Source organism: Kickxella alabastrina, assembly GCF_025024165.1.
Source record: "Kickxella alabastrina strain RSA 675 chromosome Unknown BX661scaffold_3, whole genome shotgun sequence".
Classification (NCBI taxonomy): domain Eukaryota; kingdom Fungi; phylum Kickxellomycota; class Kickxellomycetes; order Kickxellales; family Kickxellaceae; genus Kickxella; species Kickxella alabastrina.
Genome location: NW_026251474.1, coordinates 461,975 through 488,494, shown reverse-complemented (window position 1 = coordinate 488,494; position 26,520 = coordinate 461,975). Strand labels below are relative to the sequence as shown.

The following is a 26,520-nucleotide window of genomic DNA, read 5'->3' as shown; positions in this document are numbered from 1 at the left end:
AACCCCTTTGGTTCTGAATGAGAACTTGTGGCTGGGTCACAAACTCTCGACACTACTCTATAGCAGCCCCACGTCTATTGCCCTCCCCCCTAGATATCCAGAATTTACCTTCCTAAAAAACTCGCTTTTTGCTCACGTATTTTTATTCTCTCCGTATCTGGTAACGATGAGTTACTTGTAGTATCATGTCAATGATATAAACAAAAAAAGCCATATAATTAGGTTAACCAATTTTCGATAAACTAAAAGCGCCTTATATTTAGAAAATACGAAATAAAGAAGGAAAAAACATGTGCATGCTAAAACAAGCTTCTTACAGCTGACCGCAGTCAACAATAACAACTTCTTGGTGGTTCTGCCCGTGTTCGAGCCAAGAGCCTCAATCTTCTTGACACATCCAGGCCCAGTAAACCTTGCCAAACACGACGTGCTTGCCGTCGAGCCACGAGCAAGGAACCGTGGTGAGGAAGAACTGGGAGCCGTTAGTGTTGGACCAGCATTAGCCATCGACAAAAGTCCGGCTCAGTGTGCTTGAGGTAAAGTTCTCGTCAGCAAACTTGTTACCGTAGATCGACTTGCCACCAGTGCCGTTGTGGTTGGTGAAGTCACCGCCCTGGAGCATGAAATCGGGGATCACGCGGTGGAAGAGCTGTCCTTGTAGCCGAAGCCCTTCTCGCCAGTGCACAGGGCACGGAAGTTCTCGGCGGTCTTGGGGGCAACATCCTTGCGGAGCTCCATGACAATGCGACCGACGGAAGCACCGTTGGCCTCAACGTCGAAGAACACCTTGGGGTTGCTGGTGGTCGAGCTGACCGGGGTTCTGGGGGTAATGGGGGCGAGCCAGTAGAGGGGAAACAGGAGAAGACATGTTTTATCTTTGAATTTTCTTAGTGTATAAAACTATCAAGGAAAATGAAAAAAATATGTATATAAAGAAGAAAAGGATAGGAATTTTGGTTTAAAAAAGCGCATATAGACACCCCCCCCTCCCCTTACTACCTTGTCAATTGTTGTCAATTAATGCGGACCAGTTTTTCTTCTGTTTTTTCTTTCGGACCAGGGGATAAGCAGTATTTCAAGGAACCGCGCGAAAAAAACACCAAACAAAAAATTTTCATAGTGAAATTTCGATATGCGACTTGCAGAAAAATGCATGGTTCCAATGCGATCGCCCTCTTGGGGACTAACCAATCAAATCAAACTATAAAAAGAACATCTCAGAATCCTGCTGAATCAATCCCTCCAGCTTTCAAATCAGCATCCGTGGCACGATGTCTCTGATTTCAATCATAAAAAAATAACCAGCCATTGTTTCAGTTGTTTCAGTTGTTTTTGAAGGTTTGCCGGATTACATGCAGAAATCAATCACCAAATAAAAAATCACCAGCTCACCATGCAGACCACTGCATGTCGTTGTCATCACTTGCTCAAAAATATTATAATGAATCTCCAGCCTGTATGGCAAACCTTGAAAATTGTGTTTGCGCGCTTATCTTTACATTTCGTTAAAAGGTAAGTGCATTAACACCTTTCGCCAGAGTATGAAATTAAGTGCGATCATTTAGCAGAGACTCAGCAGCAGCAGCTGGTCCCAAAGCCAAGGAGGCGGCTCTATGCTGCAGCTACGTATCCACGCAGCAGTGCAGGGATTGATTTATCCACATATCATGGCGGTTATAATCGTCAGTTGTTTATCACAGGACAGGGTTTCGTCAACAGATCAAGTGGATCTATAGATCTATTTTCTCTGGGCGAAGTGTGAACGTTTTTTTTTGTCCAGCGCATCACATTCTAGTTGCTTGCTTAAAAGGCATCTTTTTTATTGTACTCGTATTTTTGTTACTGTGTATGCAATTTCAAAAAGATATTGTTCAAGTGTAGAAATCAAAAAAGGGCGGTATAAAATTTACAGCTGGCCGCAATCCTCAATAACAATCTTCTTCGAGGGCTTTCCATTCGCCGATCCAAGAGCCTCAATCTTCTTGACCACATCCAGGCCAGTAATGACCTTACCAAACACGACGTGCTTGCCGTCAAGCCACGAGCAAGGAACCGTAGTAATAAAGAACTGCGACCCATTGGTGTTCTTGCCAGAATTAGCCATCGACAAAAGTCCAGGCTCAGTGTGCTTGAGCTCAAAGTTCTCGTCAGCAAACTTCTCGCCATAGATCGACTTGCCACCAGTGCCGTTGTGGTTGGTGAAGTCACCGCCCTGGAGCATGAACTGGGGGATCACACGGTGGAAAGAGCTGCCGGAGTAGCCAAAACCCTTTTCGCCAGTGCACAGGGCGCGGAAGTTCTCGGCAGTAATGGGAACGACGTTGGAGAAGAGCTCCATTTCGATGCGCCCGACCTTGCTGCCGTCCGCGGTGATTTCGAAGAAGACGCGGGGAAGAGTTTCGGTTTCGACAGAGTCCATTTTTGTTGATTGATAATGTCGTATTTTAAATATGTGTATGTGTGTGCGGATTTTAATACGGAATCTGGAGCAAAAAAAAATGCCTACGGCGAGAGGTAGCCTATATATAGGCAAAAAAAACTGATTCTACCCAAGCACACATTCAAGTCCTAACAAGAGATGAAGGAAAAAGTACTGACAACACCCCCTTTTTGCAGTGATAAAAACATCTGTGTCGTCACTCGCAATTAGTTTATCATATTGTAAAAAATACACTTTCCCCTCCCCCGCAAAAAAAAACGTATTTTCTTTACTCTTCCTTTGCTGCCTCCTTATCCTCGTTTGCTGTCTCCTCCTTCGCCTCCACCTTGGGTGCCTCCTCATTCACCGTCTTTTCATACTGGGCCACGGTGTACAATTTCTACAATAAAAAAAAAGGTAGGCAAAAAAAATAGATGCACGAGTAAAATGATATATTAAAACCGCACATGCGATAAAAACAATCACAATCATAAATTCAATATATACGAAAATCAAACATACAAATCGAAAAATAAATAAATAAAAAGAAACATGCGGTTAAGAAACAATATATACTTACGAGTGACAGCGCGTGCAATTCTTTCATTGTGTCCCCAAGAGCCGTGTGTACCATCTTGTGTCTGTTGATACGCGTCACCTTGTCAAAACATCAGATGCAATGGCCACGTTGAACATGCTTCCACACCCTCCCGAAATATCCTCCACATTGATATAGTGGACGCCGCTGATATTGGTATTGATCAAGTGCTTGATGTCTGCTGCTGAAACCATTGTGATAATGAAATATGGTTGATTAGAATATTAAAGTGTTTGATTTTTTGTCAAATGTTGAGATCAAAAAATTGTAAATAAAAAAGTTACTTGATTAAATTATCAATATAAAGACAACAAGAATATGGGCAAAAATATTGACCATCCAGGCGACGGTCAGCCCAAACCAGGGTCTGGCTGCAAGCCCATGCAGTAATACCAATAAGCTATTATTGTGCTTGGCTCAATTATCTGAATCCACACTGTGGATACAGTCGACAAATTTATCCTTCTGTTTGTCTGTTGGCTGTCAATGCTATGCAGATCGACGTCATCACCTGACGCGCCTGCTTTTTCAGTCCTCTTTTAAACATACATTTAGCTAGGTACGTCTCCAGAAGCGTCCAGCAATGCGTCCCTAAAGTATTGTGTCATTGGGTGAGTAGGGAATGGTTTGGTACTATGTTTTACTCCATCCGTTCAAAAACTCCTAGCCTACATCCTTCTCTGCCTAACTCGGTGCACCTGCTTCTGTTATTTCCTCGTCGGAGTATGTGCAAACGCTGATCTCGCTCCCCAGCGTGGTATTACGCACTGCCAGCTGCTCCCTCTGCTGCTACTCTCTTCTCCTCGCGCCGATTCACATCTGCCGGGCCTTTCGGCACTCCTTGGTTTGCCTGTGCTGCCAGCTTCTCCTTGGCCTCTTCGTACTTCTCCGGGTTAACTGCGTGTACCTCTTCTGCTCGGTGTCCCTGGCCCTTTTAAAATTCGCTCTCGTCCGTTTTTCCATTGCCAGCCTGGCCTTCATCTCCTCTATTGTGGCTATGCACTCTGCTATCTTTTTCTCCAGCTCGCTGACATTGCCTCCAACTCCAGGTCCCTGCTCTCTAACTCATTGACCTCATTGTTTGTGTCAACCATCTCTGCTGGCTGTGCGACTGCTGTTGTTCCCTGCTATCTCTCACACTTCCTTACTGCCCCCAGTATGTACTGCTTCTGTGCTGTGGAAGATACATCCCCTCAATAACTCGCTGTAGCTAGCTCTGTGTTTCTTTGGGCTGGTCATTCATCCCAAGTGTCTGCGCTTGGGTTGACACATCTCTGGCTACCTAATCTTTAGCAGACAGCCGCTGGTTGACTGGGCTCGGACCATTCCCTAGAAGTCCAAAACCACCCATCGAATCGTTCAATTCACTAAAAAAATAAGAAAATCAAAAATAAGAGGAAAGAGAGAAAAAAATGGCTAACAAATTTTTTTGCAAAATCAAATTCGCTGATTTGCATGTGCCCGAATGCCGCTGCCTTATGGGAGGGTCATTTCGTGACGTAATAAGCACATGTTCAAATTAAAAAATAGGTTTTGCTCCGACGTTTCTCAAATTCTTTTCAATTCCCTCTTAACTTTTCTCAATCAACACAAAATTCATTTTCCCACTTTTAAAAAAATAACAAAGCACATTCTCTGACAAATGCCGCCGCATAATGTCTACACGGGACGCGCAAACAAGGGCACGCTCACCACCGTAGAGTCCGCCGGCAAACTGTACATTGTAGGTTCAAGCATGACGCATTCAAACCAACCTCCAAGCCTATGCGCCGTGCCAAACTTGTGTGGCTTTATAAACCGCATTAAATTTAAATGGCTAAACATAATATTTATCTGTTGTGTAGGTGTATGCATCAGGACAGGAGGTTGTAATTCACTCTAATTCACGCCGCTATGTTCAGTCAGTGTCTCACATAAGCGTGTCGGAGACAATAAAGCGGCTTGCGGCAAGCCCGAGTGGCCAACTGGCGACCGTTTCGGGCCACATCATAACGGTGTTTGAGGACACGCATTTGGATGGCGGTGAATGGAAATACGCTTCTCACTTTGCCCTAGAGCGCACGAACAGCGGGGACCTAATAAATTGCTGCGAGTGGATGGACGACCAAAGGCTTCTCTTGGCAATTGACGATATTCTATCGCTGTGGGCGGTTTCTGAGGGTGTTTGGACAAAGCAGTGGGAACGGTCAGTCGGCTGCCACATTGACAAGATTTCAGCGGCAGCTGGCCAGGCAGTATTTGCCACGGTGTCTTTTGATAGCCGGATGGTCAAGGTCTGGCAGATTCCGGAAATCGGCGGATACTTGCGTTTCCAGTACGTCGTTCATTCGTCTGCTGTTAGCGACATGTTTTGGAGAAAGCAATTGCAGCCCGGCAGCAACAGCACAGCTCAACAGCTAACATTGTTTACAGTGACACGAGTGGGGTGTTTGTATGCGTGGTGTTCCGATATTAATAGCAGCGATCTTAGGTTTGTGCTGGCGGCAACTATTGACGCTGCCATGGATTATGCAGAAAGCAGGCTAGGTTCAAACAAGCGCCGAAAACTGGTTTCTGTCAATGCGCAGTGCCGGCAACGGACGCGAACAATTATTCAAGACAGCGACGCGTTGAATATCAGCAAGTGCAGCGCTGGCGACAACAGCAAGTCAGCGGCTTTTTTGGCGATGACGAAGGCAGCAGTACCAAAGCGCATGGTTCCAGCGAGAATGCGATCGAGGGTTACACTTCAGTTGCAAATTCCACTGTTGGCAGCAACCACTGCCCCACTTCCGATTACATATATGGTGTGTACAGCGATGGATCGATGGAGGTTTGGGAGTTGTCTCCGCATACACATCTATGTACTGTGGTCAAAGTAAACACTGTAATCCAAACAGGGGCCGTCCGTGGCGCAGCAAGTTTGCCGATGACCAGCAGACCGCTGCTGCAGTCTCTGCTATGGAACCCCGAAGTGGACAATACACATGATAACGATTATCTGTTTTTGGCCATAGTTGACGCGGTGGGCCACGTCCTTTTGTTCCGCGCGCCGTCTCTCAAAAATGAATTTGTTACGGGAATCCAGGAATTACAACTGCAGGACCTGTGGGACGGGCACAAGGAGCCGGTATTCCACATCAGCGTCGACCCGTACAGCCAGCGCGTGGCTACGCACTCGATTGAAGGCGAGCTGCTCATTTGGGATAGCATTGATGTCGGGCAGGGCAAGAAGCATGCGATATCGCGCAAAATGGCGCTCGACGGCAGCCAAATCCGCACAATTGCCTGGGCGCCCTCAGAGTCCGAGTTCATAGCGGCCACAGGCAAGCGGGTGTATTGCATGCTGTACAACAAAGAAACGGAGGAATGGGCGCCTAGCTCTATGAAGCTGCCTGAGCTGCGCAAATATGACCGCATTTTCACCTACCCTGCGGACCCGGTCGACAAGCTCGCAGATCAGCAGCAAAAGCAGCAGGCATACTACATCTCCGCGGTTGAGAGCGCATCGAGGACCGTGCACAGCTGGATTGTAGCGCGATTGGTGGCGGCGCCGAGTTTGTTGGCAGCACAGTACTTAAGGGCCACGACCGCTTTGATCGCGTGTCCCGGGTCATGCCTGTAGCACATCCCTTTTTCTCGCGCGACAACGTCATGGCCACGTTTGACACAAGCAGTGGCAAGCTGCGCATCTGGGGCATTCGCACAGATCCCAAGTTTGTCTGGTTCTGCTCCAAGGAGCACCGGCTGCCATGCATGAATGTCGAGATGATCCGATACAACTCTATAGACAAGGCGGCAATCGTGTCTACTGAGGGCGATGGCTCGCAGGTGATCACGATTTGGATATTCTCATCGGCATCGCGCGCGTCGCACTACCTGCCCGCCGGTACCATTCACCCGCGCAGGAAAGCGGACCGCGTGCGTGAGATTCGCTGGCACCTGACTGACTACGCGCAGACGTACCTGGGCATTCAGTGGGACGACCGTATCGATATTTTCTGCCAGGAGCGCAATATTGACGACGCGTGGCTGTGTGTATACACCATCGCGACCGGCGACTTTGGCCCTGGAAAGACTATCGGCTCGTTTTCGTTTACCGCCTCGGGCGAGCCGATTTTTTCGATTGATCGCAAGCTGATCGTATGCACGCAGGCGATGCCCGATGGTCGCACGCTGGAAAACGCGGCGTATGAGGAGCATGGCCAGCTGCCGCTGATACACCCGTATGTGCTCACGAGCTCATGTCCTGGGGCCGCGTGGATGTGGCCAGGCGGCTGTTGGCGCAGCTCTACGATTACATGCGCGAAAAGGACATTGACAGTTCGCGGAAAGTACCTCTGCCGACGGTCTCTCTGCGCAATCTGCTGTCGTCGAGTAGCGCTGGCAGCGAGCAAACTCAACCTTTGGGACTGGGCCCTGGAAACAACAGTCGTGCTCGCAACGCTGGCTTAAGTATTTGGAATTGTTTGGCTCCGCCGATGGAGACGTCGACGACGATGGCGAAGCAATGGGCTCATCGCTGCCGGACTTTGGGCGACTGACGCAAGACAAGGCCGAATATATCCTTGAAAAGCTCACTGAAATCAAGATTGATGGCATTTCACCGATTGACCAAGCGCGCCTCATGTCCATTGTCGGCACGATATCTGCAAGCCTGACAAGGACCAGCCGATCGATAGCATGGGCATCCGCTACTTGGTCAAGTTGCAGCTGCTTGATCTAGAAAACAAGCGCAAACGTTCGACATGCGAGCTTCCCTACCGTGAGCTCAACTGGGCGATGCACAGCAGCTCGCAGGCCATCTACTACAGGTGTGCCTGCAGCAGCAGCAGGTGGGCACATCAGTCGGCCTGACATGGGAGTCAGCGCGCCGCATGGGCATATTTGTTTGGCTCACTGACACTAGTGTGATGCTCTCTGAGGTTGAGAAGATGGCACGCAACATGTTTGTCACTGACGGCCGGGATCCATCGAGATGTGCTATTTTTTACCTGGCACTGCGCAAGCAGCGCCTACTGCATGGTCTCTGGCGCACTGCCCATGGCCACCCGGACCACGGCAAAATGGTGACGTTCATGTCGCACGATTTCTCCGAGCAGCGCTGGAAAACTGCTGCCGCCAAGAACGCATATGTGTTGCTGAGTCGGCAAAGGTACCTGATTCGGCGACTTTCTTCTGCTGTCAGACAAGTTAGCGGATGCCGCGACAATTTGTGCTACCCAGCTGAAGGACGTACAACTGGCCATCACCATTTGCCGCTGCTATGAGGGCGACAACGGCCCGGTGCTCAAAGATATCCTGTGGAAGCACGTTCTCCCCGACGCATTCCGCCGCCAGGACCGCTGGCTCGCAAGCATGGTGTTTGGGCTTATTGGCAAATACGACCTGGTTCTGCAGTCGCTGACCGACGATCTGGCGAGACTCGCACAACAAATTGGCGTGAATGCAGAAGTGTCAGGCTATTCTACAATGGACGTGCTCGATACGGAGCTGCTCATACTCTACCGTAATATGCTCAACCACTCGCCCTACTACCGTGCCCCACTAGTCACGCAAGCCGAACTGATTGCTCAGACGATCACTATATTTGAGTGCCTTGGCGCGCCTGTCATGTCGCTTGTTGTTCTCGAGTGGTGGCGCAGAGAGCTTTATGAGATTACAAAAAAGTCGATACCTTCTAGAAAGACACAGCCGGCGGGACTGTCATCATCATCCCCTATGCGGGGATCTTCTTCTGGCAGGGCGACTAATGGCTCGGCAGTCGATAGCATCAGCTCGGGTGTCCTGGACACCGGCGCTATGAGCATATTTGCGGGCTTTGGCGGGTCCAAAAAGCCCGCACAGCTTCCACAACAGCCACCAGCCGCTGTTTCCGACCCACTAGCCAGCGGCATGCTGTCGATGGACAGCTTTGGGTCAATGTTCTCTGGAATGTCGGCCAAGCCGAAGTCCAAGCCCAATGGTTTTTCTGCTGGCAGTCAACGGGGATATAAATTGGATGACCGCAATGTCCCCAGCAATGAGGGATCGGTGGATGATGGCTTGGGGGATTCGGCGTTGGCTGTCGAAATTGAAGACACGCCCGTGCAGTATGCGTGCCGGGTCGCGCTGGCCTTACAGATCATGGAGTTTGTCGAGCGGACCGGGAAAATGAACTCTTCGCCTGGAACATTTGATGTTGACGAAGAAAAGCGGACAGTCGCGGAGACGTGCGGCTACCGCTTTCAACATTTCCTTGAATTGACAAATTAAATTTTACAGGATATAAATAAAATTGTATTAGATACGAATAAAAATATAAAATAAATCCTGACTGGATACTTGACCTCTTTTTGTGCACTAAAAAGAGGGTCAAGGGCAACAGAAAAATCACCATTCAAACGAGCGAGCACACAAATGTAAAAGGATGAATATCAAGTTTACTATTTTCACGGTTGCTGTCAGAATCGGTTGCCTATTCATGTTGCCTATCGCTATTATTTTGTTGGCTACAGAAAATATTGTATAATATTTGCTGCAATTTGATATTATCATCCAGCAACCACGAAAAGGCATCCCCAAAGCCCTAAAATATCGTGTGTGCCGGTTATGCCAAATGAACTCAAGATACAATACGCAACAAATAGCATGACATGCATTGACTAGAAACATCTCGACCTTTGCAGCCAAGCGGACTGTTTCTATTTTTTTTGTTGTTTTACTCGCCAAGAGGTCGCGGAAGAGATATTAGAAAACAGTGCAAAACTTCAAAGCTGACACTGACCCTCACAACCTTAGATGCTGTTTCTTTCTCACGCTGGGCGAAAACTGACGGCTCCAGTCTAACCAAGCAGTTTACCAAACCGCAATATAAAATTGCATATCTGAATGGCTGCATGTTCGTGAAGATTGGTTAGCGCACTGCATATGGAATATGAGTGTTGCCCCACACCGGCACCATATAATACTTACAGCGGGTTACACAATCCTGGTCCCTGAACACTGTACCGATATGAGTCCCCGCAGCCCCCAGCCACTGGGCACTTGCAGCATAGCCTGGTGCTTCCTTCACTTCCACCTTTTTTAACAAATGGGCTCGATTCCAGATGAAAACTATGCTGCAGAGCTGTTACAAGCTGCACAACTAAATATCATTCGACAATGAACTGGAAACAGGGCGAATGTAACCAAATACAAAATGATAGCAAATATGAAAAGTACAAGCACAAAATAGAACAAATAGGTTGGACAAGGGTTACCAAAATACAACCGGTAACCTATTTTGTAAGCCTCAGAAGCCTAAATTTGGCAGTTGCTTCAAATACAAACGGGGCCCGATCAACGCTATCACGCTGAACTTTAAAGCCAGGACAATTAAGAGGGCGCCAAAAGATGGTGTTTAATAAGAGCAATATCCATACATTCGTTGCAATTTACCTCGGGACACAGTAAGAACCAGAGACAGTCCTAAAATGAAAGAGCAAATGGGGCGGCCCGTGTGAGGAAAAAAGGGAGGGAAAGGGTGGCTGAGGTATTGTCCCTTTTTGGGTAACCATTTCCTTCTTTGCCATTTGGCACCAGAATAATTTATCTTTCTCTCTCTTCCCACGTGGGTCCGTTTCATAAAAACCAGGTCAGAAATGTATGTTTATTCGCATTGTTGTATTAGTGTGTTATGTGCTAATGACGCCGAAAGGACACATTTTTTGCCTATTTTATTTTGTAGAAGTAAAATATGTCACCAACCAGACACCCAACTAAAAATACAGATGTAAAATAGGGAACGGGGCGCCACAAATACAATGAACATGGAAAATATACCGAGCACTGTATACAGTTAACGGTTTCACTAATTTTGACTATAAAAGGAAACAAATAGAACCCGATTTTCTGGTATGACAGCAAAGTCATATTATATTATCAATCCTTTTTGGTGTGCATATTTTATTGATATAATCATCCCCCGTTTTTCCCCTTCAAACGTAAATTTTTAAATGGCATTATTATCAACAAAAATTTATTTAACAATACATGTATCTGAGACAAGGTAAATAGATAGGCAAAGACTGCATATGCGTACACCTGCCATTTTGTTTGCCTGCCATCTGTAGCTATTCCTAAATTTTGAAAAAGAACGCACGTTTCGCTTGCCAAATTAAGAATGCGTCAAAGTGCATGCATCAAAATAGTTTTAAGCCTTTTATTTTTGCCAACGACAATACAGCCGATAAATTAAAACAATAATTCAGAGTACTGCTTATCCTTTATACCAAACAACTCTATTAAAAATATCCAGCACATGTCTCAACGATAACAAAAATGTGACAGGTGTATTGAACTGGGTCTAGTGCGCAAAATACAAATAAACAGAAAAGAATGTGCGAATTTGGATAACCAATTGTTAAACGATTTTGCGCTTTTTTATTTGACGATGTGTTGTGATTTGAGGGGAGCACTAGTTGTCTAGTATTAAAAGTATGTTTGGGTTTTGTTATAGTTTTTATTATCAAGGGAACCAAAAGTAAAATTAGGGCCGGTCTCGTCTTATATATGTATCTCGTTGCCTTTGTTGTGCACATCACCAGTTGTGCACTCCATTGGCGAGAACTGTTTTTCTGCGAGCAGACCGGTATATTGGCATGTCAATGTTGTGATCTCCACGTAAGTGCGTTAAAGCATGTACATTGTAGAATGGGGGCATACCAGGGTGTCATTATTATGACCCCTGACTTACTCCCATATGGTCCCATCTGCACCCTATCAATTGGCGTGCATACGGTGGCTCATTTCATGATTCTCGACCTCAACATTTACTTCCATATCCTCGGGCTATGCAATAATACAGTAGCATTTGAGGTGTTCTTATATTGCCTATAAAAGTGCAATTAGAGAAGACTCAATAGGAGGCTTCCCTAGTGAATTTGAAACATAATTTTAATATAAAATATATTGATACAATAAAAGTTTTTCAGGAGGGTATCACTAGAATGGAGATACGCGAAAGCTACGCCGACTGCATTAGCGAAATCAAGTTCAATTAGGTAACAAGCGAACATTAATTTCTCTTTCAATTTAATTACCTCAATCCAATAATCCTTTTTTAAAATTAATTTTGCAAGTATTATAAAAACAACTAACGCTACAAATATATGTTACCAGTTTTTAATAATAAAAAAGATTTATTTTTACAGGAAGAACATGAGATGGAGTATTCCATCTCGTCCCTTTTATGCGTTTTCCTACATGGTAAAAACAAAAAACGAATATGCATTGATTCCTTCGCTGTCAATACTAAAAATAATCTAAGGTTTGACCAAACCAATGTGACTTGATCAAACCCTGGCTGTAATAATATATCATTGGCCGTATATCCAGTTACCAACACAGGTTATGTCAAAATCATGCCAAAATAATATTAAACCCGTTTTTGGTGATTCTAACTGTGATTAAATCACGACATTTTAACGACTTTCATTTGTTGCACGATAAGCGCTGAAAATAAAACAAATCGTGGTCACACTTGAGTGCGAATGGCTTGTTCAATTGCTGTTGGCATTTGTTTTTCTGTCATTTTTACATTTTATTTTTGGTTTATTTTACTTCCGCAATTCCGCGCTCGATTCGGGGAAATACAGCTTGTTCACATTGACCTGACGAGAACATAATGTTGCGTGCAACTTCCTTCACCGCCAACAAGGCACTGCTGGCCTCCTCTGTAAGTGCAACGATAAATCAGCTACACAACAATTCGACGCCGAGCAGTTAGCAGACTGGCTTTATCTCTTGAAATATATGAGTTGGTACTGATAGTCATTTAATTTTGCTATGCTCTGCAATTATGCAATTTTGCGCGTGCTGCATTCTCATGGAATACCAAGTATAGACGGCCAAGGCTCCGACAGCTCGCCTGGCCGCCCGCTTTACCACTAAGCGTTTTGCAACAACCCCGACAACACCCATTACCCCTGTGGCGACTCCGGCGACTTCAGCAACTCCAGTGACTTCAGCAACTCCAGTGACACCTGTAAAGCCAATAACAACACCGCCAGTCACTCCTGGCGCTTCGATTCCGACCCCGACCCCGACCCCAACCCCAGTTAAGGCCGGAGTCCGTGACCCCAAAACGGCTTTTACCTCGGCGCCTAAGCCCTCGAAAAAGAAGACGCACAAGATCCGCAACACTGCCCTTCTTGCATTGCTCGCCGGATCTGGGTTTGTGGCGGCGGCAGCCTACGCGCAGGAGGACGTGGAGTTTGGCCAGAAGTTTGAGCACTTTGTTCCGGGAGCCAAGAGCTTTATGCGCTTGACCAGGTACCATGACGACAGCCTGATAATGGCAATCAGCGACGTAGGATACCACGCGTACACCGACATCGTGTACACCAGTCGCTTCATCTACAGCCAGCTCTACAGCCTGCTGAACATGCTTCAGCACAACAACTGGAAGGGCGCCGCTGACGGCGTGAGTGCCCCGGCAGAGGCCGGTCGCAAGCGCGATTCCGCCGTGCCGGCAAAGCCTGTAGCTGCTCTGTTGTTGGTGACCAGAAGAGCACCCCAGCGGATACTCTGGCCGTGGCCCCGATGAGCGTCATCCAGCTGGCGGTTGAGATCCCGCCTCTGCAGACCGACAACGCCATAGTCGCCAGCCTGTCAAAGACGCTGACTGCGGTTGTCTCAGCATTCAACGATAAGGGCCTGGCACCGGAGAACGTGCAGCAGCTCAAGGCACTCAGCGACTCGCTGGTTGCCCTGGACAAGCACCTAAGCGGACTTAAGGACGAGGAGCGGATGCTCGTTCAGGCTGCGCTCGCCGAGGAGCAGGGCAAGTTTGAGGCAACTTTGTCTGAGTTCCAGAAAACCGCCCGTGCGGCTCTGCTCGCTCGCGAGGCGCAGTTCATTGAGACCCGGGACAACCAGCTCAAGGCCGCTGCCTCTGCCGCTGAGGAGCGCATCGCCAAGGAGCTTGCTGCACAGCGCGATCTCCTTGAGCGCCGCTTCAACCGTTTTGTCCGTGCGCGCGTCGACGAGGAGCGCGGTGGCCGCCTGGCGCACCTCGACCGTGTGGAGTCGCAGCTCCGCCAGCTCGTTCAGATGGCGCAGGATAGTGGCGATCTGATTCGCCAGTCACGGGCCGTGTCCAAGCTCAGTGTGGCTGTCTCTGCTCTGAAGAGTGCTGCCGTGGGCGCCCAGGTGCAGACTCCGTTTCCAGCGAGCTGTCAGCTCTGACCGGCGCCGCGACCACTGATTTCCCCGCCACCCGTGCTGCGTTTGCGTCTATTCCGCGTGAGGTCGCCGAGCAAGGCATCCCGTCGCAGGTTGAGCTCGAGGACCGCTTCAACGCTGTGCGCAAGGAGATTCGTCGCGTGTCGCTAGTTCCAGAGGACGGTAACTTCGGATCTCAGGTCCTGTCGGCCACTCTGTCAAAGGTCATGTTCGAGAAGGAGGGGCTTGTTGAGGGCGATGACGTGGAAGCTGTTCTTTCGCGCGCTGGGCACTACCTGAAGCAGCACAATCTTGACATGGCTGCGCGCGAGCTCAACCAGCTGAAGGGGTGGCCCAAGAAGCTGTCCGAGGACTGGATTGCGACTGCCCGCCGTAGACTGGAGGTCGAGCAGGCCATCGCTGTGGCTGAGTCCGAAGAGCTGCTGGCCAAACTGACCCTTATCTAGATTTATTTTCACACAAAAAAATAAGTTTTCCAAATATATATTTTCACTTGTTCTTTCTCTGAGCCCGATAAAGCCTCCCCGAGATATCCTTGCTTTTGTGAAATGGTTCCTTGTGCGAGAATTCTGCATCATCGTTCTTTTTGAAGTGCTGGGGCACTTCCGCATTATTGCTCAAAACATTTGCACCCCTTTTTTTGCACTTGCATGAACCGTATTTCATTTTTTATTTCAACCCACCTCACTTCATTGAAAATTATTTGGTTATTTGGTTATTTGGTTATTTTTTAACTATTATTTTTATCTGAACAATTTCGCCGAACTTTACTGTATTGCATCGAGTGGACCTTGGCCATGGATAAGCTGTCGGAAATTTCAAAATGGGATGTCCTCAACGTGTACAACAAGGTCAAGAATGTCGTCATGAACTACACCGAGTTTGAAATCAAGGTCAACGAGGCGACGGGTCCTGAGCCCTGGGGTGCCTCTAGCACCCTTATGAGGGAAATTGCCGACGGAACCAACAACAGGTAGCGTATAAAAACAAACAAAAAGAACACGTATGCGCACAAAAGGCATTTCTATATATCTTTTCTTTTTTGTCAGCAGCTAGTGTGCGCATTAGTGACCAACTGTCTTCTAACTGCTCGGCTTCAAATTTTGCTCTACCTCGTTAGGAAGTACTTTGAGGAGATTATGCCCGCAATTTACCTCAGGTTCAACGACACAGACCCATCGAACTGGCGCCAGGTCTACAAAGCACTGCAGCTGCTAGAGTACCTAATCAAGAACGGCTCTGAACGGGTAGTCGACGAAGTGCAAAGCCACATCACCGTTGTCAAAATGCTTAAGAACTTCCACCACATTGATGCCAACGGCAAGGACCAGGGAATTAACGTGCGCCAGAGGTCAAAGGAGATTGTGGACTTGATGCATAACAGAGAACAATTGCGTGATGAGCGCAAGAAGGCCAAGGAGAATCGCAACAAGTATAACGGATTCTCTGGTAGCTCCAAATATGTAGGGTTTGGCAGCAACACCGGTGGTGGTGGCAGCGTGACCAGTGGTACCATCAAGTATTTTGGGTCACTAACAGCGGTGCCAACAGGAGTAGCGCCGACAGCAACAGCAGGTTTGCTGGGTTTGGAAGCGACAGCTATGTGCCCTCGACCTCGCGCTTTGAAGACAGGAGTGAAAGCGGGAGCAGCAATTATCGCTCCGAGTTTGGTGATAGACGATCAGCAACACCAACAACGTTCGGAAACTCCTCTGTTTCTGGAAATAGCTCTCGCCAAAAGACCCCAGTTGCTACGAAGCCTGTGACACCTGTGCCCGTTATGGCCGACCTGTTCTCGTTTGACGATGAGATTGATACTGGCTCCAACAATACCTTTGCGGCACCCCCTGGCGCTGCCACCAGTAATTTTGGAAAGAGCATTGATAACGCCGCAGCGACCTTCACTATGCCTCCACCGGCTTCAGCCCCGGTAGCAAAGGCGCCCGCTGTCAGCAATGCCCTCGATGACGACTGGGGAGACTTCCAGAGCAGCAACTTTGCCGCTGTTAGCACAAGCACCCCTGTGGTTCAGCCGCCGAAGCCTCAGCAGCAGTTTGCCGCGACGAGCACTGCAAAGAACAACAATCCGATGATGGATTTGCTGGGCGGAGACGACATTGGCTTTGGAATCCAGCCGTTGTCCGTGTCGCCCACCTCAAATGGCTTCCCGAAAAGCCCAATAAGTCCTGGCGGCAGCACTTTCCAGCGGCCGCTCAGCCCAATGAGCGTGTCGATCAAGAAGCCGGATAACAAGGCTGCGCAAAAGTCAGGCGCATTCAGTGATATCTGGGACATGAGCTCGGACTTGCTCTCACTGGACTCTCTTTCGCTGTCGAAAAAGGCCAACGGCAGTGGATCATCGGCGCAAAACCAGTCGGCGCGTGTGTCGATGAACCAGCTTTCAGGCCAGTCCAGAAGCCCCTTTTAATTATTTGCCACATTTATACAACTGCCCTTTTCATTATTTATTTTATTTACACTTTTTTTGCAGTTCTAATTTCAGATACACTTGGTACACATATTGTCTACCTACACATCATGCTCACAGCGACAATTCGGACCCGTCCAGACCGCACTCGTATTTTTTGATTGGCAGATGTCTCGATTTTTTTTATCAGAGCCCCCAACTGTGATTAAGCTTACAAAATCTTTTATCAGGAACAAATCCCATCCCCATTGCTATCGTGTTTTTTTCAGTTCTCTTCGATTTTTTATTTCATTTTTATCCTAATCGCAGCTCCGCTTCAAATTCAAACAATGTCTGCTCTCCCCCGTGTTTTTTTAAGGTGTCTGCTAACGCCAAGCCCTTGGGCAAGATCGTCATGGAGCTCCGCAAGGACGTTACCCCCAAGACCGCCGAGAACTTCCGTGCCCTGTGCACTGGCGAGAAGGGCTTTGGCTACAAGGGCAGCGTCTTCCACCGCGTGATCCCTCAGTTCATGCTCCAGGGCGGTGACTTCACCAACCACAACGGCACTGGTGGCAAGTCGATCTATGGCGAGAAGTTTGCTGACGAGAACTTTACCTCAAGCACACTGAGCCGGACTTTTGTCGATGGCTAATGCTGGTCCAACACTAACGGCTCCCAGTTCTTTATCACCACTGTTGATTGCCCGTGGCTTGATGGCAAGCACGTCGTGTTTGGCAAGGTTACCGAGGGCCTTGATGTTGTCAAGGCGATTGAGGCCCTTGGCTCCCAGAGCGGCAGGCCTTCCCAGAAGGTTGTCATTGACGACTGTGGCGAGGAGACCAACTAAAAAGTTTTTAATAAAAAGGATTGGTTCAACTCTTTATTCGTGCATTTGATTCGAAATAGATTGTGCAAGTTTTATTTTATTATTGAAAAATTGACTAGGCAAACGTATACTGTGACCGCTCGCCAGTCAGCAGCTGCGAAACCAGCCGGCTTCCGACCACGCGCTCGATCTTGAGTTGGTCGTACTTTGTGTAGAACGCAGTGCACGTCAGCTTTGCCGACGACGCAGTCTCGTCGTTGCTGGTCAGCATGAGATTGACCAGCTCTGAGTAGTACAGTGGGTGGTCGGGCAGGCTGTAGAACACCATGTGGTGGATGCCCTTGATCGGGTAGCGGTGGTAAAAGTGCGCGCGCTCACTATACAGAATGAACTGGAGATCGCCCTTGTAAAAGTCTACGCGAGCGCTCATGGCCTCCGACCTGGTGGAGTACTCGGAGATGGCGGCAAACGAAAAGCTTCTCGCGCGGCAGTAGTTGCGAATCCGAACAAAATCAAAGTACGACGAGGCGAATATCAGCGTGTGCTTGTCCGTGGCCGCCGACCGCGTCAACTCTGGCAGGACATTTTCGGTGAAGTGCGCAAACCGGTCATCGGCAGCAGACATAAGCCGTCTGGCCGCGACGCGCTTGAAAATCTGGGGCACTTGCGCGACAACGTCCGCAATGGCACCCGGGTAGATGGGCTTGAAGCGCACCTTGCCTTCGATACTGCGGCAGTTGTTATTGAAAATGGCCTGGATCTCGGGCGTCATGTACTCGGAGATCATGATGGTCTGGCGCCGGTACTGCGCTGTGCCCTCGAGGTACCAGTTGCGCACGCGGGAGAAGTCACATCCGTGGTCCTTCTTAGGCGTCAAATTCATGTGCTCAAAGATGTGAGACACATGGTCCCAGTTCTGCATCAACAGCACATCGCACTGGTCGACAATAGCCACTTCAATGGACGAGAGGAAGTCAAAGTCCTTGCGATCGCCGCTCTCGGCGCCTGTGGTCATGCGGAGCCCAATCGGCGAGGCCACGATAATGTCTGAACGATAGAACTCGGAATATAGCTTGACTGTGTTGTGGTGGAGCTGCACGCCGATCCGGAAAGAGTCGTCGATGTTTCCTGCAAATGTCTTTGGAAGTCTACTGGCTTGCGCTTGTGCGCGCTGTTTTCGGTCTCCTCGTCTTCGCCAGTTCCGTACTCCTTGGCCAGGCGCGATAGATTCATTTCCTGGTCGGCTGAGGCCAGTCTAAGGATCTTTTGCACAATCTTGTGCGCCGTATTGCGGAAGGGTGTGATGATGAGCACGCGCGGGCGTGTGAATCCTCGGTCGCGAAGCTCGCCGGCATCAGTTCCGGCCGCGTGTGCCTTGGACAGCTTGGCATTGTTTTTGCGCTCGCGGTCTCGGGACTTTACCACATGGTTCATTGCATGGACAGCGTAGGCCGTGGTGATCTCGTCGTCCTTTTCGAACGTCCTGTCGGCGTAAACAACGTCTCTATACTGGTCGAACCAGTTGAACAGCCCGCGCTGGAACTCAGTAAAATCGTCGCGCTTGTTGAGCCTATGGAATGGCTTTACCAGCTTTTGCTTCAGCGGCTTGGGGTTGGGCTGCTTGAGACCGCCATCGGCAATATCGTACAGGACTGCCGAGCCGAGAACTGGGTCCTCGATGGCCACCTGCTTGTACTCCTTTTGCGTGACTGCAGCCAGCTTTTGGTGCATAAGCGCAGAGTCATCGTCGGCAAAGTGACCGGCCATAAAATCGTGGGCCTCATATACCTCTTTGATCTCGCTGTCGTCCTTTTTCAAGGCATCTTTGTGAGCATCTTCTTCCATGTCGATGTCTGAGTCACTTTCCACCCCAGTGTTGTCGATCTCGTCGACCTCATACTTTTCGTCTGAGCTCTGCTCGTTGCTCTCGTCCTCCGATCCGCCGCTCGCCTCTTCGTCGCTGCCGGAAACCATCTCCTCGTCCTCGCTAGCATCGGCGGTCTCAATCTCAGCATTCTCACTCTCACTCTCGTCGTCTTCCTGCTCATCGTCCGAGACAATAGCGGTCTTTTGGGCGGCCATCGTGGGGCGGCGGACAGTGATTTTAGCAGCTTGGTGTAGGCGTCAGGCCTGTTGTTCTTTGACGTTTTTGAAATGGCCGAGCCCCTCTCTGCCCGAGACTCTCTCTCTCTTCTCCTGCCCCTATTTCCCCGGCCTCTGCCGCGCCGACCATCCTCTTCCGACGGCATGATGCCAGTGAATCGACCGCGCCCACTTTTGCTCATGGCCTTGCTGATGAGCTCGTCCAGCTCGTTGTCTGCGCCCATGGCGCCAAGAGGATCGAGCTGACCATACTCTTTGAGCTGCTGCAGCTCCTTTCGAGACAGCTTGTTCGACTTTCTGGCCGGTGGCATTTCTCTGACAGCAAAAAAAAGTATTGAAAATGAGTTTTTTGATAAAGGGCTCAAGATGCACAAAAGACTGCATTTGAGAATATTTTGGTGACAAACTTTTTTTTAGCTAGACCGAAAAATGTGAAATAAGGGTTAGCCGATCAGCCGATTAAATTTGGTGATTAGCCAAATGGGCATCTTTTTTTGCTACTCGCAAACAGGGGCTGCTGCAAGCCAAATTACACAATTATAAGCGCTACAAGCTCAAGAGAAAAATGCACGTGGATGTATGCCATGTGCACACGTGCAGAAAAACTTTAAATAAACAATTGTACAATTGCTTGCGATGGGCGTTGTTTTACAATAGAAATGAGTGTTCTTTGCACGCAACAAATGATCTAATAAGTATAATTGTGTTGCCTTGTGCTTCTTCAAATAAACCCAAGTTTTTGTAAGATGGATATAAAGGCATGCTTGTGCCAATCATTTTTACTTGTGCTTGTACTTGTACTTGTGCTTGTAAAGCCGCAAGCCATTGGCAAAACTTTATTGTTTTTTTGCGTGTCAAAAGATTTATTGTTAAAACTTGGAAAAACTGGTCCCCGATTAAAAAAATATTATGGCGCGAGACTAACAATAAGATCATGCTGGTATTGTTTGCAGAAAAACACCCTCATTTCCCGGCTTTACCCGCCACAATGGCTGCACCCTTGTTTCTATTAATCTGGCTGTGGCGGGTGTCTTAATACCAGAGGCAGTTGGCATGCGCTGACCGAATAATAAAAATTGGTATTGTCTCTTATTGTAAGCCGTCTTGCATGTCAAAAATGTCTAATTTATTGTCTTTATCTGGCAGTAATAATTGCAAAATTAGCATTGTATTATATTAACACTGGCCACAATTGTATTTATTGTAATCAAGTGTGACCCAATTTTTATTTTATTGTCTCACGATGCATAAATCACAAGCGATATAGAATCTATGCTGCAAATGAACAAGCGGTGAAAAATTTTACAAGCGTGCAGTTATTGTAATCGTTGCTGCACTCTTTTGATTCTGCATTTTTGCAGGCAAAAACAGGGATGCGGTGAATACCCTCAAACTTGATGATGCTCAAGAAAATGTGAAGCTGAAAATGTGAAACTGAAAATGTTGATTGATCGCTTAAATAGGTTGGCATTGCTACATGTCTTTTTCAAATGCACTCCTTTATAGACATTCAAAATCATTTTATTTCAACATCAAAAATACACCCTTATCGATTTTTCTGCAACGCATATACACCCTTTTCACAATGATGCTCGAAGACATGCACTCCTTTGGAGTCGACCTCAACTCCATTTTTGCACAGGAACTCGGTGGCCTGGCGCTGGCCCCGACCCCTATTGCTGTAAACCAACCGCCGCCAAACGTGCTCGTCAACAGGGTCCCTGAAGGATTCACACCCATTTTGATCAATCTAGAGCGTTGTTCTCGAGCTGAGCTGCGGCGATTCCTTCACAATATGCTGTGCATACCAACGCCCTGCAATAACGGCAGCGTACCAAAGGAAAAAACCCTTGGTCGGTGTGGCTGCGAGCTGCTTGAATTCGACTACCAGCCAGACTTTCTGTTTAACAAACGCAAGCTTGAAACACAAGAGGAGGAGGACGAATATGGCAGTGATGACGACAATACAAGTGTGTCTGTGCGGAGCAGTCAGGGATATTCCGGCGACAATGACAGTGAGATTGGAATGGTTGAAGACGAAAACGATAAGCAGGTCGAGGAGCTACTGCGCAATCAAGAGGCTGAGCGCAAGAGGATCAAGATTAAGCGGCCACCAAATTCATTTATGATTTACCGCAGTGAACGCCACAACGAACTGGTCAAGGAGTACAGGGGTGGAAACAAGGTCATATCTGGGATCATCGCCAAGGAGTGGCACAGCATGACCCCCGTGACTAAGAGAAAGTATGAGGATATGGCAGCTGTAAAGAAGCGCGAGCATGAGATGCTGTATCCCAACTACAAGTTTATGCCCAAGCGGCGCAAGAACTAAAAGGCATTGCTGTATATAAAACCCAATTGTGTAGTATTTTATTAATGCTATTGTAGACATAATCATATTCATTGTATAACTAGAGCCAAACTTTGAATTGACAAAAAACTTTATTAATGGGGCGCTGGATATTTGAAACCTCAATTTTGAAGGAGACCAATACTAACGGTGGCTATTTTTAGGACGGTTAATGTTGACATTTCCTCTTGAAAATGATTATTCAACGTGCTTTAAAAAATTCTAACTAGACAATTTATTTTTAATTATGGTCTTGAATTTGCTTGTCCTATTTTGCTATATTGAGCGGGATTTACTTTAGTCCTCTGTGACAGCATTGTGAAAATAATCTAGAAGTGGATCTGCCAAAAATAAATAAGATAAATATCAAATATCAAACTTTTGAAATCTAGATGTGGCTACTGGCGTGGCTTTAATTGCAGCAAAGTGGAAATTACCTCATTTTAACAGGATGGTAATTTCTAGAAATAAATCGATTTGGACTTTGTACTTTGTGTTTTGTTTTTGTTTTTTCTTGTACTACACTATTGTCTTTGCAGTGTTGCAAAAAATAATTATTAAATAACATAACATGCATGGGGACAATTCCAGGAAAACAAAATATAACAAATAAATGGACATCAAAAGTGAGCATGGCAGCAAATGCAGATGAAATCAATATTTTGTTCTGTAATAAACAAACACAAACCATATATTGTATGCACAACAGCCATAAAACAAAACAGGTTTGCATAATACAAGGACTAGGAGCGTGTCCATTTCCGAAAAACATCAACATTCGCACGACCTTTGTCTTGCTTCCACAGACAATTGGATTTCCTATTACGTTAATTATTTGTAAAATTACATTTTATCAGGCTCGTACCCAGCATTGCATCGTAAGATTTTCAAGGTATAATTTTAACAAAATAAACAAGTCAAATGACAATGTAAACATATAAATTACTGTTATCTAGTAGATTTGTCAAATTTTAGCTTGGCATGCGCAATTTTTTTTGTAAAATGGTAACTGACCCAGTTTCTGATTGTTTTATTACTTGCTGGGGGTGTTTTATTTTGTATGAGCTGGCAGCTGTTTTTAAAACAAGGGGCGCAGCATTGTTTTTTATTATTCTGTTACTTTTCTGTGCTACTGATTGAATGTCCAACTGATAATTTTATACAGACAATGAGCAATGTGGAAATAAATTGTTTTGTGTAGCATGCAGATAAAAATGACTCGCTAGTGTGTATCATATTAGCACAATGCTCATATAGGCCATCCTATTTAACAGATTGTGCATATTTTGTGGCAACTCACACGCCACGTTTTCCATATGGAAGGGTGACAAACACACGATACGGAAATGTCTCTATTATTACACTTTGCTGCCGCATGGCATAATATTTGCCGCTCCCCAAATTTGGTCGATTTTTAGGGAGTGTGATGAAGCAAAATTATTAAAGTATTTTATTAAGTGAATGCCTCTGTGATAGCAACAGCTTTTGTTTCCAAATTACAAGTGTCCAATATTCTTGGATTAAACCCGTAAAATATGATTGCAAGTATGTACAAATATGCATTTGCATCTTTAAAGCGTATTCAGCAAGTCAAATACTTTGTTATTTGCCGTCTCTGAAATCATTTATGTCACTGATATCATTCGCAAAATACAAACAACTCGTACACACGCATACCTGCTTGCTATACATCATTTTAATTTAACGAAACAAGACGACAAAAGTGCTGGTTTATATTTTTATGAAATTGTTAACTTTTTTATGCCTTTTTGTATATGAGTGACAGGACAGATACAATAATAAACATTTGGGGAAGGGAGGGGGAGGAAGTAATTCTAATCCTTCCCTATTTTGTGCTAAGGAAGTTTAGATAAAAAATCCCTTATTTCCCCGGATGTCTAATTTTTTGTTTGTGTGCTTGATAGAAATAACAGTAATGGTAGTAGAAAAGACCAGGGATATTGTATGGTTGCCCAACATATTAGCCCATATAACAATTTAAATGCACCTACCAATTTGCATATACATCTTCATTAATTTATAGTATGGTAAATGTTTGCTAGTTGGTTAATGCCATGTATTATAATGTAATATGTAATTTAAAACGTGGGCTCTGAAAAACATACACATATATATATTATATGCGGCACGCAAAAACCACTAAACATAGGGTTGGTAATAGTCAGCATTTTGTCTGTTGTTAAAGTTAACATTAACATAGAAAGTCATAATTGGAATTGTTTTTATATGTTCTCGGATTTCCAGCTGAATGCAATTGTTTGCATCAAATTAGTTTTGTATGCAAATAACTACAGTTACTATTAACTGATAAGGGAAATATACATAATCACGCAAACAAATGTTCAAATAGTATGTTTAGCCTGTTAATTAAAAATAGGCGTTCGTGTTGTTCTTTTATCGGCCAATTTTCCAGAATATACATCGGCAATTAATTTACTTTATTCAACAAACTGTCGCAGAAAATAGAAACTGCCATTCAATGGCAAGACTAGCCATAATGTTATTGTTTTGATTTGATTTTTGCTTGACTTGGCTTGAATTGTTTGTTACTTTTGCACTTGAAAAAGGCAATGTTAGTGGCGCTGAATGGACAGAGAGCCTCGAAATCATTGTGTGCTGAATACTGTACAAAATATAATGAAACAAAGACAAAGACAAAGACAGACAGTTTGACTTTTTCTTTTTGAAATTATTTTTTGTAATTGGAATGCACACGAGGATACGCCACTACAAGTGAACAATGTTGACAATATTTTTTATTTTTAATAACGTTGTGTTGTGACATCTGTTGCCATGTGAATACAAAATACTACAAAATATTACTTAAAATTGATTTACATGCTTTTTCTATATTTTGTGCAGCCAAATTACCCTAAGTGTAGCAAAAATCAAAACAAGTTAAGGGTGTATTTTTCTTACTAAAATACAGGACTTATAGTTGCCTCATAATTTAAATTTTCAAAAAGGTAAACAAAAGCCAGCCAATTGTTGGTTATGCATTTGTTGCCGTCTGTGATTCAATCTGTAGCCATAAATGTGGGTGGCTGGGCAATACTTCAATTGAACAAAGAAGCGTGGATTGTTTGATATTGTTTGTCTGCCTCAATTTTTATTGACAACCCGATGCCAACAAACGTGCTGTGTCATTTCCCAACACAATGCACTTCTTGGTCTAGTTATTATTGGTAGGGCTTGTATGCACAAAAAAACCCCGTTTTGGCGTTTTATGACGTCGAACTAATATTAATAATGCAAATCACATATAGCAGACAAAAAATAAAATAGAGTGGGAAGGATTTTCCAGCTGCAGATCAGCGCTGTTAATTTGGCTTGTGTGAGATATTAAAGCTCTTTGAAATTAAAGTAATGCAAATGATGTGCGCATGGTCACCATGCATAGCCAACATGTCGATGTGTGAAGTTATGCGTCAATAATAGCGTAGATGCCTGACACTAACTCGCGCTCAACAGGACCATGACACCATCAATGTGGCCAGGCGTACGTTCCGTGTCCCTGGAGCGTGCCGCAATGCAAGCAAGCTGTTTGCGTCTTTTTTACACTTGGGCTACATGTTTTTATCAACACTATACTTAATCCGCATGTTTTGACAAAATATAGAGTATAATTGCAATCACAGAAGACGCACACAGGAAAGGGAGCTTGACGGGTGGAGAGGCTTGGTAAAAGATAGAGAGAGTGTGTGGGCGTGATGCCATGGGCAATATTTGGAAAAGGTCAGCCGAGCAAAAAGATTCAAAACATGCAGTGCCAAAATATTCCAACCAAGAGCGATGGCTTGGACGCAGCTGGAGCTGCAGCGCGGTTCCCACCCGCTCAGCTGTGTGCAGCTCTGCAAAAAATTTTCTGCCTCGATCCCAGCCGGCGGCTGATTGAAGCGTGGGTATTGTAAAGGGGAGGCTTTCTGGATGGTCAGAACTCAGCGACCAAAAAAGCACAGCGCAAGTATGCAGTATCGCCTCGATACTATACTGATATCACGGCAACAAAGTGGGAATATGGAAGAGGCAAAGAAGAGCATAACAAAAAAGACACTGCTTGTCCCCCGGGTAGTTACACCCCTTATTTTTGTCTCTATTCATTTTCCGCTGAAAAATATCAAAACAGCCGAGTATGCCATCGCAACAAGAAACTAAAAAATATGAAAAAGGGGGGTATGCATCCGGCTTGAAGCCCCCCCCCCCCCCCCCGAGATGCCCAGGTCATCAAGTGCATACATGCCTCTCCCTTCTCTCCCTCGGCAGTACAATGCACTCTTTTTTGGGATGAGCAGCTGGAAATGGGGGGTGGATTAAGGGTGGGTTTGCAGCACTCTGCCTAGCGCCTGCGGCTGCGCCTGTTTACGTTTTTCGTATAGCAGGGTTGTCCGCCTGGGCTATTGTTTATTTGTGGTTGGCTGTGTAAGCTCACCAAAAAAAGCCATTTTTCTAAATCAAAAAACATGTTGAATTCCTGGCATCTAGGGGGGAGGGGGTGGCAAAACAAAAAATAACTTATATACGCACGGTAGGAAGGAGGATGTGTCTCGGTGCAACTACAACAACCATCACGCATGGAGACAAGCTCTTAAATACCTCCTCTTATTCTGCA

General features: G+C 46.2%; 10 protein-coding genes across 10 annotated transcripts; 6 read left to right on the top strand and 4 right to left on the bottom strand.

Moving 5' to 3' along the window:
• Nucleotides 1-409: 409 nt before the first annotated feature.
• BX661DRAFT_217101 (uncharacterized protein) lies at nt 410-1,420 on the bottom strand (the record flags this gene model as incomplete). The annotated part of the gene is made up of 2 exons (XM_051538773.1): nt 410-900; nt 1,385-1,420. 2 exons carry the CDS (start codon nt 1,418-1,420, stop codon nt 634-636), a joined length of 303 nt encoding a protein of 100 aa, XP_051394154.1. The 3' UTR covers nt 410-633.
• A 394-nt stretch (nt 1,421-1,814) lies between these two features.
• Nucleotides 1,815-2,265, bottom strand: BX661DRAFT_177495 (peptidyl-prolyl cis-trans isomerase A2). Its single transcript, XM_051534650.1, has one exon. It carries the CDS (start codon nt 2,219-2,221, stop codon nt 1,907-1,909), a length of 315 nt encoding a protein of 104 aa, XP_051394153.1. The 5' UTR covers nt 2,222-2,265; the 3' UTR covers nt 1,815-1,906.
• A 443-nt stretch (nt 2,266-2,708) lies between these two features.
• On the bottom strand, nt 2,709-3,211 carry BX661DRAFT_168892 (uncharacterized protein; the record flags this gene model as incomplete). The annotated part of the gene is given in 3 exon segments (XM_051533476.1): nt 2,709-2,819; nt 3,000-3,060; nt 3,078-3,211. 3 exon segments carry the CDS (start codon nt 3,209-3,211, stop codon nt 2,709-2,711), a joined length of 306 nt encoding a protein of 101 aa, XP_051394152.1.
• Nucleotides 3,212-4,602: 1,391 nt separating this feature from the next.
• BX661DRAFT_65056 (uncharacterized protein) lies at nt 4,603-5,936 on the top strand. Its single transcript, XM_051539368.1, has 3 exons — nt 4,603-4,740; nt 4,862-5,331; nt 5,476-5,936. The coding sequence occupies exons 1-3, from the start codon at nt 4,660-4,662 to the stop codon at nt 5,876-5,878; spliced, it is 954 nt and encodes a 317-aa protein (XP_051394151.1). The 5' UTR covers nt 4,603-4,659; the 3' UTR covers nt 5,879-5,936.
• Nucleotides 5,937-6,514: 578 nt separating this feature from the next.
• On the top strand, nt 6,515-7,713 carry BX661DRAFT_65033 (uncharacterized protein). The gene has a single exon (XM_051539367.1). The coding sequence runs from the start codon at nt 6,612-6,614 to the stop codon at nt 7,449-7,451; it is 840 nt and encodes a 279-aa protein (XP_051394150.1). The 5' UTR covers nt 6,515-6,611; the 3' UTR covers nt 7,452-7,713.
• A 4,824-nt stretch (nt 7,714-12,537) lies between these two features.
• BX661DRAFT_177490 (mitochondrial inner membrane protein-domain-containing protein) lies at nt 12,538-14,700 on the top strand. The gene is made up of 4 exons (XM_051534649.1): nt 12,538-12,693; nt 12,862-13,497; nt 13,524-14,168; nt 14,192-14,700. Exons 1-4 carry the CDS (start codon nt 12,643-12,645, stop codon nt 14,645-14,647), a joined length of 1,788 nt encoding a protein of 595 aa, XP_051394149.1. The 5' UTR covers nt 12,538-12,642; the 3' UTR covers nt 14,648-14,700.
• Nucleotides 14,701-14,812: 112 nt separating this feature from the next.
• Nucleotides 14,813-16,724, top strand: BX661DRAFT_177488 (uncharacterized protein). The gene is given in 3 exon segments (XM_051534648.1): nt 14,813-15,174; nt 15,322-15,729; nt 15,741-16,724. 3 exon segments carry the CDS (start codon nt 14,999-15,001, stop codon nt 16,627-16,629), a joined length of 1,473 nt encoding a protein of 490 aa, XP_051394148.1. The 5' UTR covers nt 14,813-14,998; the 3' UTR covers nt 16,630-16,724.
• A 234-nt stretch (nt 16,725-16,958) lies between these two features.
• On the top strand, nt 16,959-17,503 carry BX661DRAFT_209251 (cyclophilin-like domain-containing protein; the record flags this gene model as incomplete). Its single annotated transcript, XM_051538692.1, is given in 3 exon segments — nt 16,959-16,976; nt 16,988-17,251; nt 17,291-17,503. The coding sequence occupies 3 exon segments, from the start codon at nt 16,959-16,961 to the stop codon at nt 17,456-17,458; spliced, it is 450 nt and encodes a 149-aa protein (XP_051394147.1). The 3' UTR covers nt 17,459-17,503.
• On the bottom strand, nt 17,504-19,917 carry BX661DRAFT_177487 (uncharacterized protein). Its single transcript, XM_051534647.1, is given in 3 exon segments — nt 17,504-18,575; nt 18,590-19,548; nt 19,668-19,917. 3 exon segments carry the CDS (start codon nt 19,849-19,851, stop codon nt 17,553-17,555), a joined length of 2,166 nt encoding a protein of 721 aa, XP_051394146.1. The 5' UTR covers nt 19,852-19,917; the 3' UTR covers nt 17,504-17,552.
• A 1,096-nt stretch (nt 19,918-21,013) lies between these two features.
• BX661DRAFT_177486 (uncharacterized protein) lies at nt 21,014-22,040 on the top strand. Its single transcript, XM_051534646.1, has one exon. It carries the CDS (start codon nt 21,018-21,020, stop codon nt 21,870-21,872), a length of 855 nt encoding a protein of 284 aa, XP_051394145.1. The 5' UTR covers nt 21,014-21,017; the 3' UTR covers nt 21,873-22,040.
• Nucleotides 22,041-26,520: the final 4,480 nt, after the last annotated feature.

What these genes read in the sequence shown, in the direction of transcription:
- BX661DRAFT_177495 (XM_051534650.1), bottom strand. Translation starts at nt 2,221, where the DNA reads ATGCTCCAGGGCGGTGACTTCACCAACCACAACGGCACTGGTGGCAAG.
- BX661DRAFT_65056 (XM_051539368.1), top strand. Translation starts at nt 4,660, where the DNA reads ATGCCGCCGCATAATGTCTACACGGGACGCGCAAACAAGGGCACGCTC. An exon ending in CCGCCGGCAAACTGTACATT is followed by an intron (nt 4,741 to 4,861) that starts GTAGGTTCAAGC and finishes TCTGTTGTGTAG; the next exon opens with GTGTATGCATCAGGACAGGA. An exon ending in GGCGGATACTTGCGTTTCCA is followed by an intron (nt 5,332 to 5,475) that starts GTACGTCGTTCA and finishes CGATATTAATAG; the next exon opens with CAGCGATCTTAGGTTTGTGC.
- BX661DRAFT_65033 (XM_051539367.1), top strand. Translation starts at nt 6,612, where the DNA reads ATGCCTGTAGCACATCCCTTTTTCTCGCGCGACAACGTCATGGCCACG.
- BX661DRAFT_177490 (XM_051534649.1), top strand. Translation starts at nt 12,643, where the DNA reads ATGTTGCGTGCAACTTCCTTCACCGCCAACAAGGCACTGCTGGCCTCC. An exon ending in AGGCACTGCTGGCCTCCTCT is followed by an intron (nt 12,694 to 12,861) that starts GTAAGTGCAACG and finishes TACCAAGTATAG; the next exon opens with ACGGCCAAGGCTCCGACAGC. An exon ending in CCGCCGTGCCGGCAAAGCCT is followed by an intron (nt 13,498 to 13,523) that starts GTAGCTGCTCTG and finishes GTTGGTGACCAG; the next exon opens with AAGAGCACCCCAGCGGATAC.
- BX661DRAFT_177488 (XM_051534648.1), top strand. Translation starts at nt 14,999, where the DNA reads ATGGATAAGCTGTCGGAAATTTCAAAATGGGATGTCCTCAACGTGTAC. An exon ending in GCCGACGGAACCAACAACAG is followed by an intron (nt 15,175 to 15,321) that starts GTAGCGTATAAA and finishes CTACCTCGTTAG; the next exon opens with GAAGTACTTTGAGGAGATTA.
- BX661DRAFT_177487 (XM_051534647.1), bottom strand. Translation starts at nt 19,851, where the DNA reads ATGCCACCGGCCAGAAAGTCGAACAAGCTGTCTCGAAAGGAGCTGCAG. An exon ending in CATGCCGTCGGAAGAGGATG is followed by an intron (nt 19,549 to 19,667) that starts GTCGGCGCGGCA and finishes GCCTACACCAAG; the next exon opens with CTGCTAAAATCACTGTCCGC.
- BX661DRAFT_177486 (XM_051534646.1), top strand. Translation starts at nt 21,018, where the DNA reads ATGTCTTTTTCAAATGCACTCCTTTATAGACATTCAAAATCATTTTAT.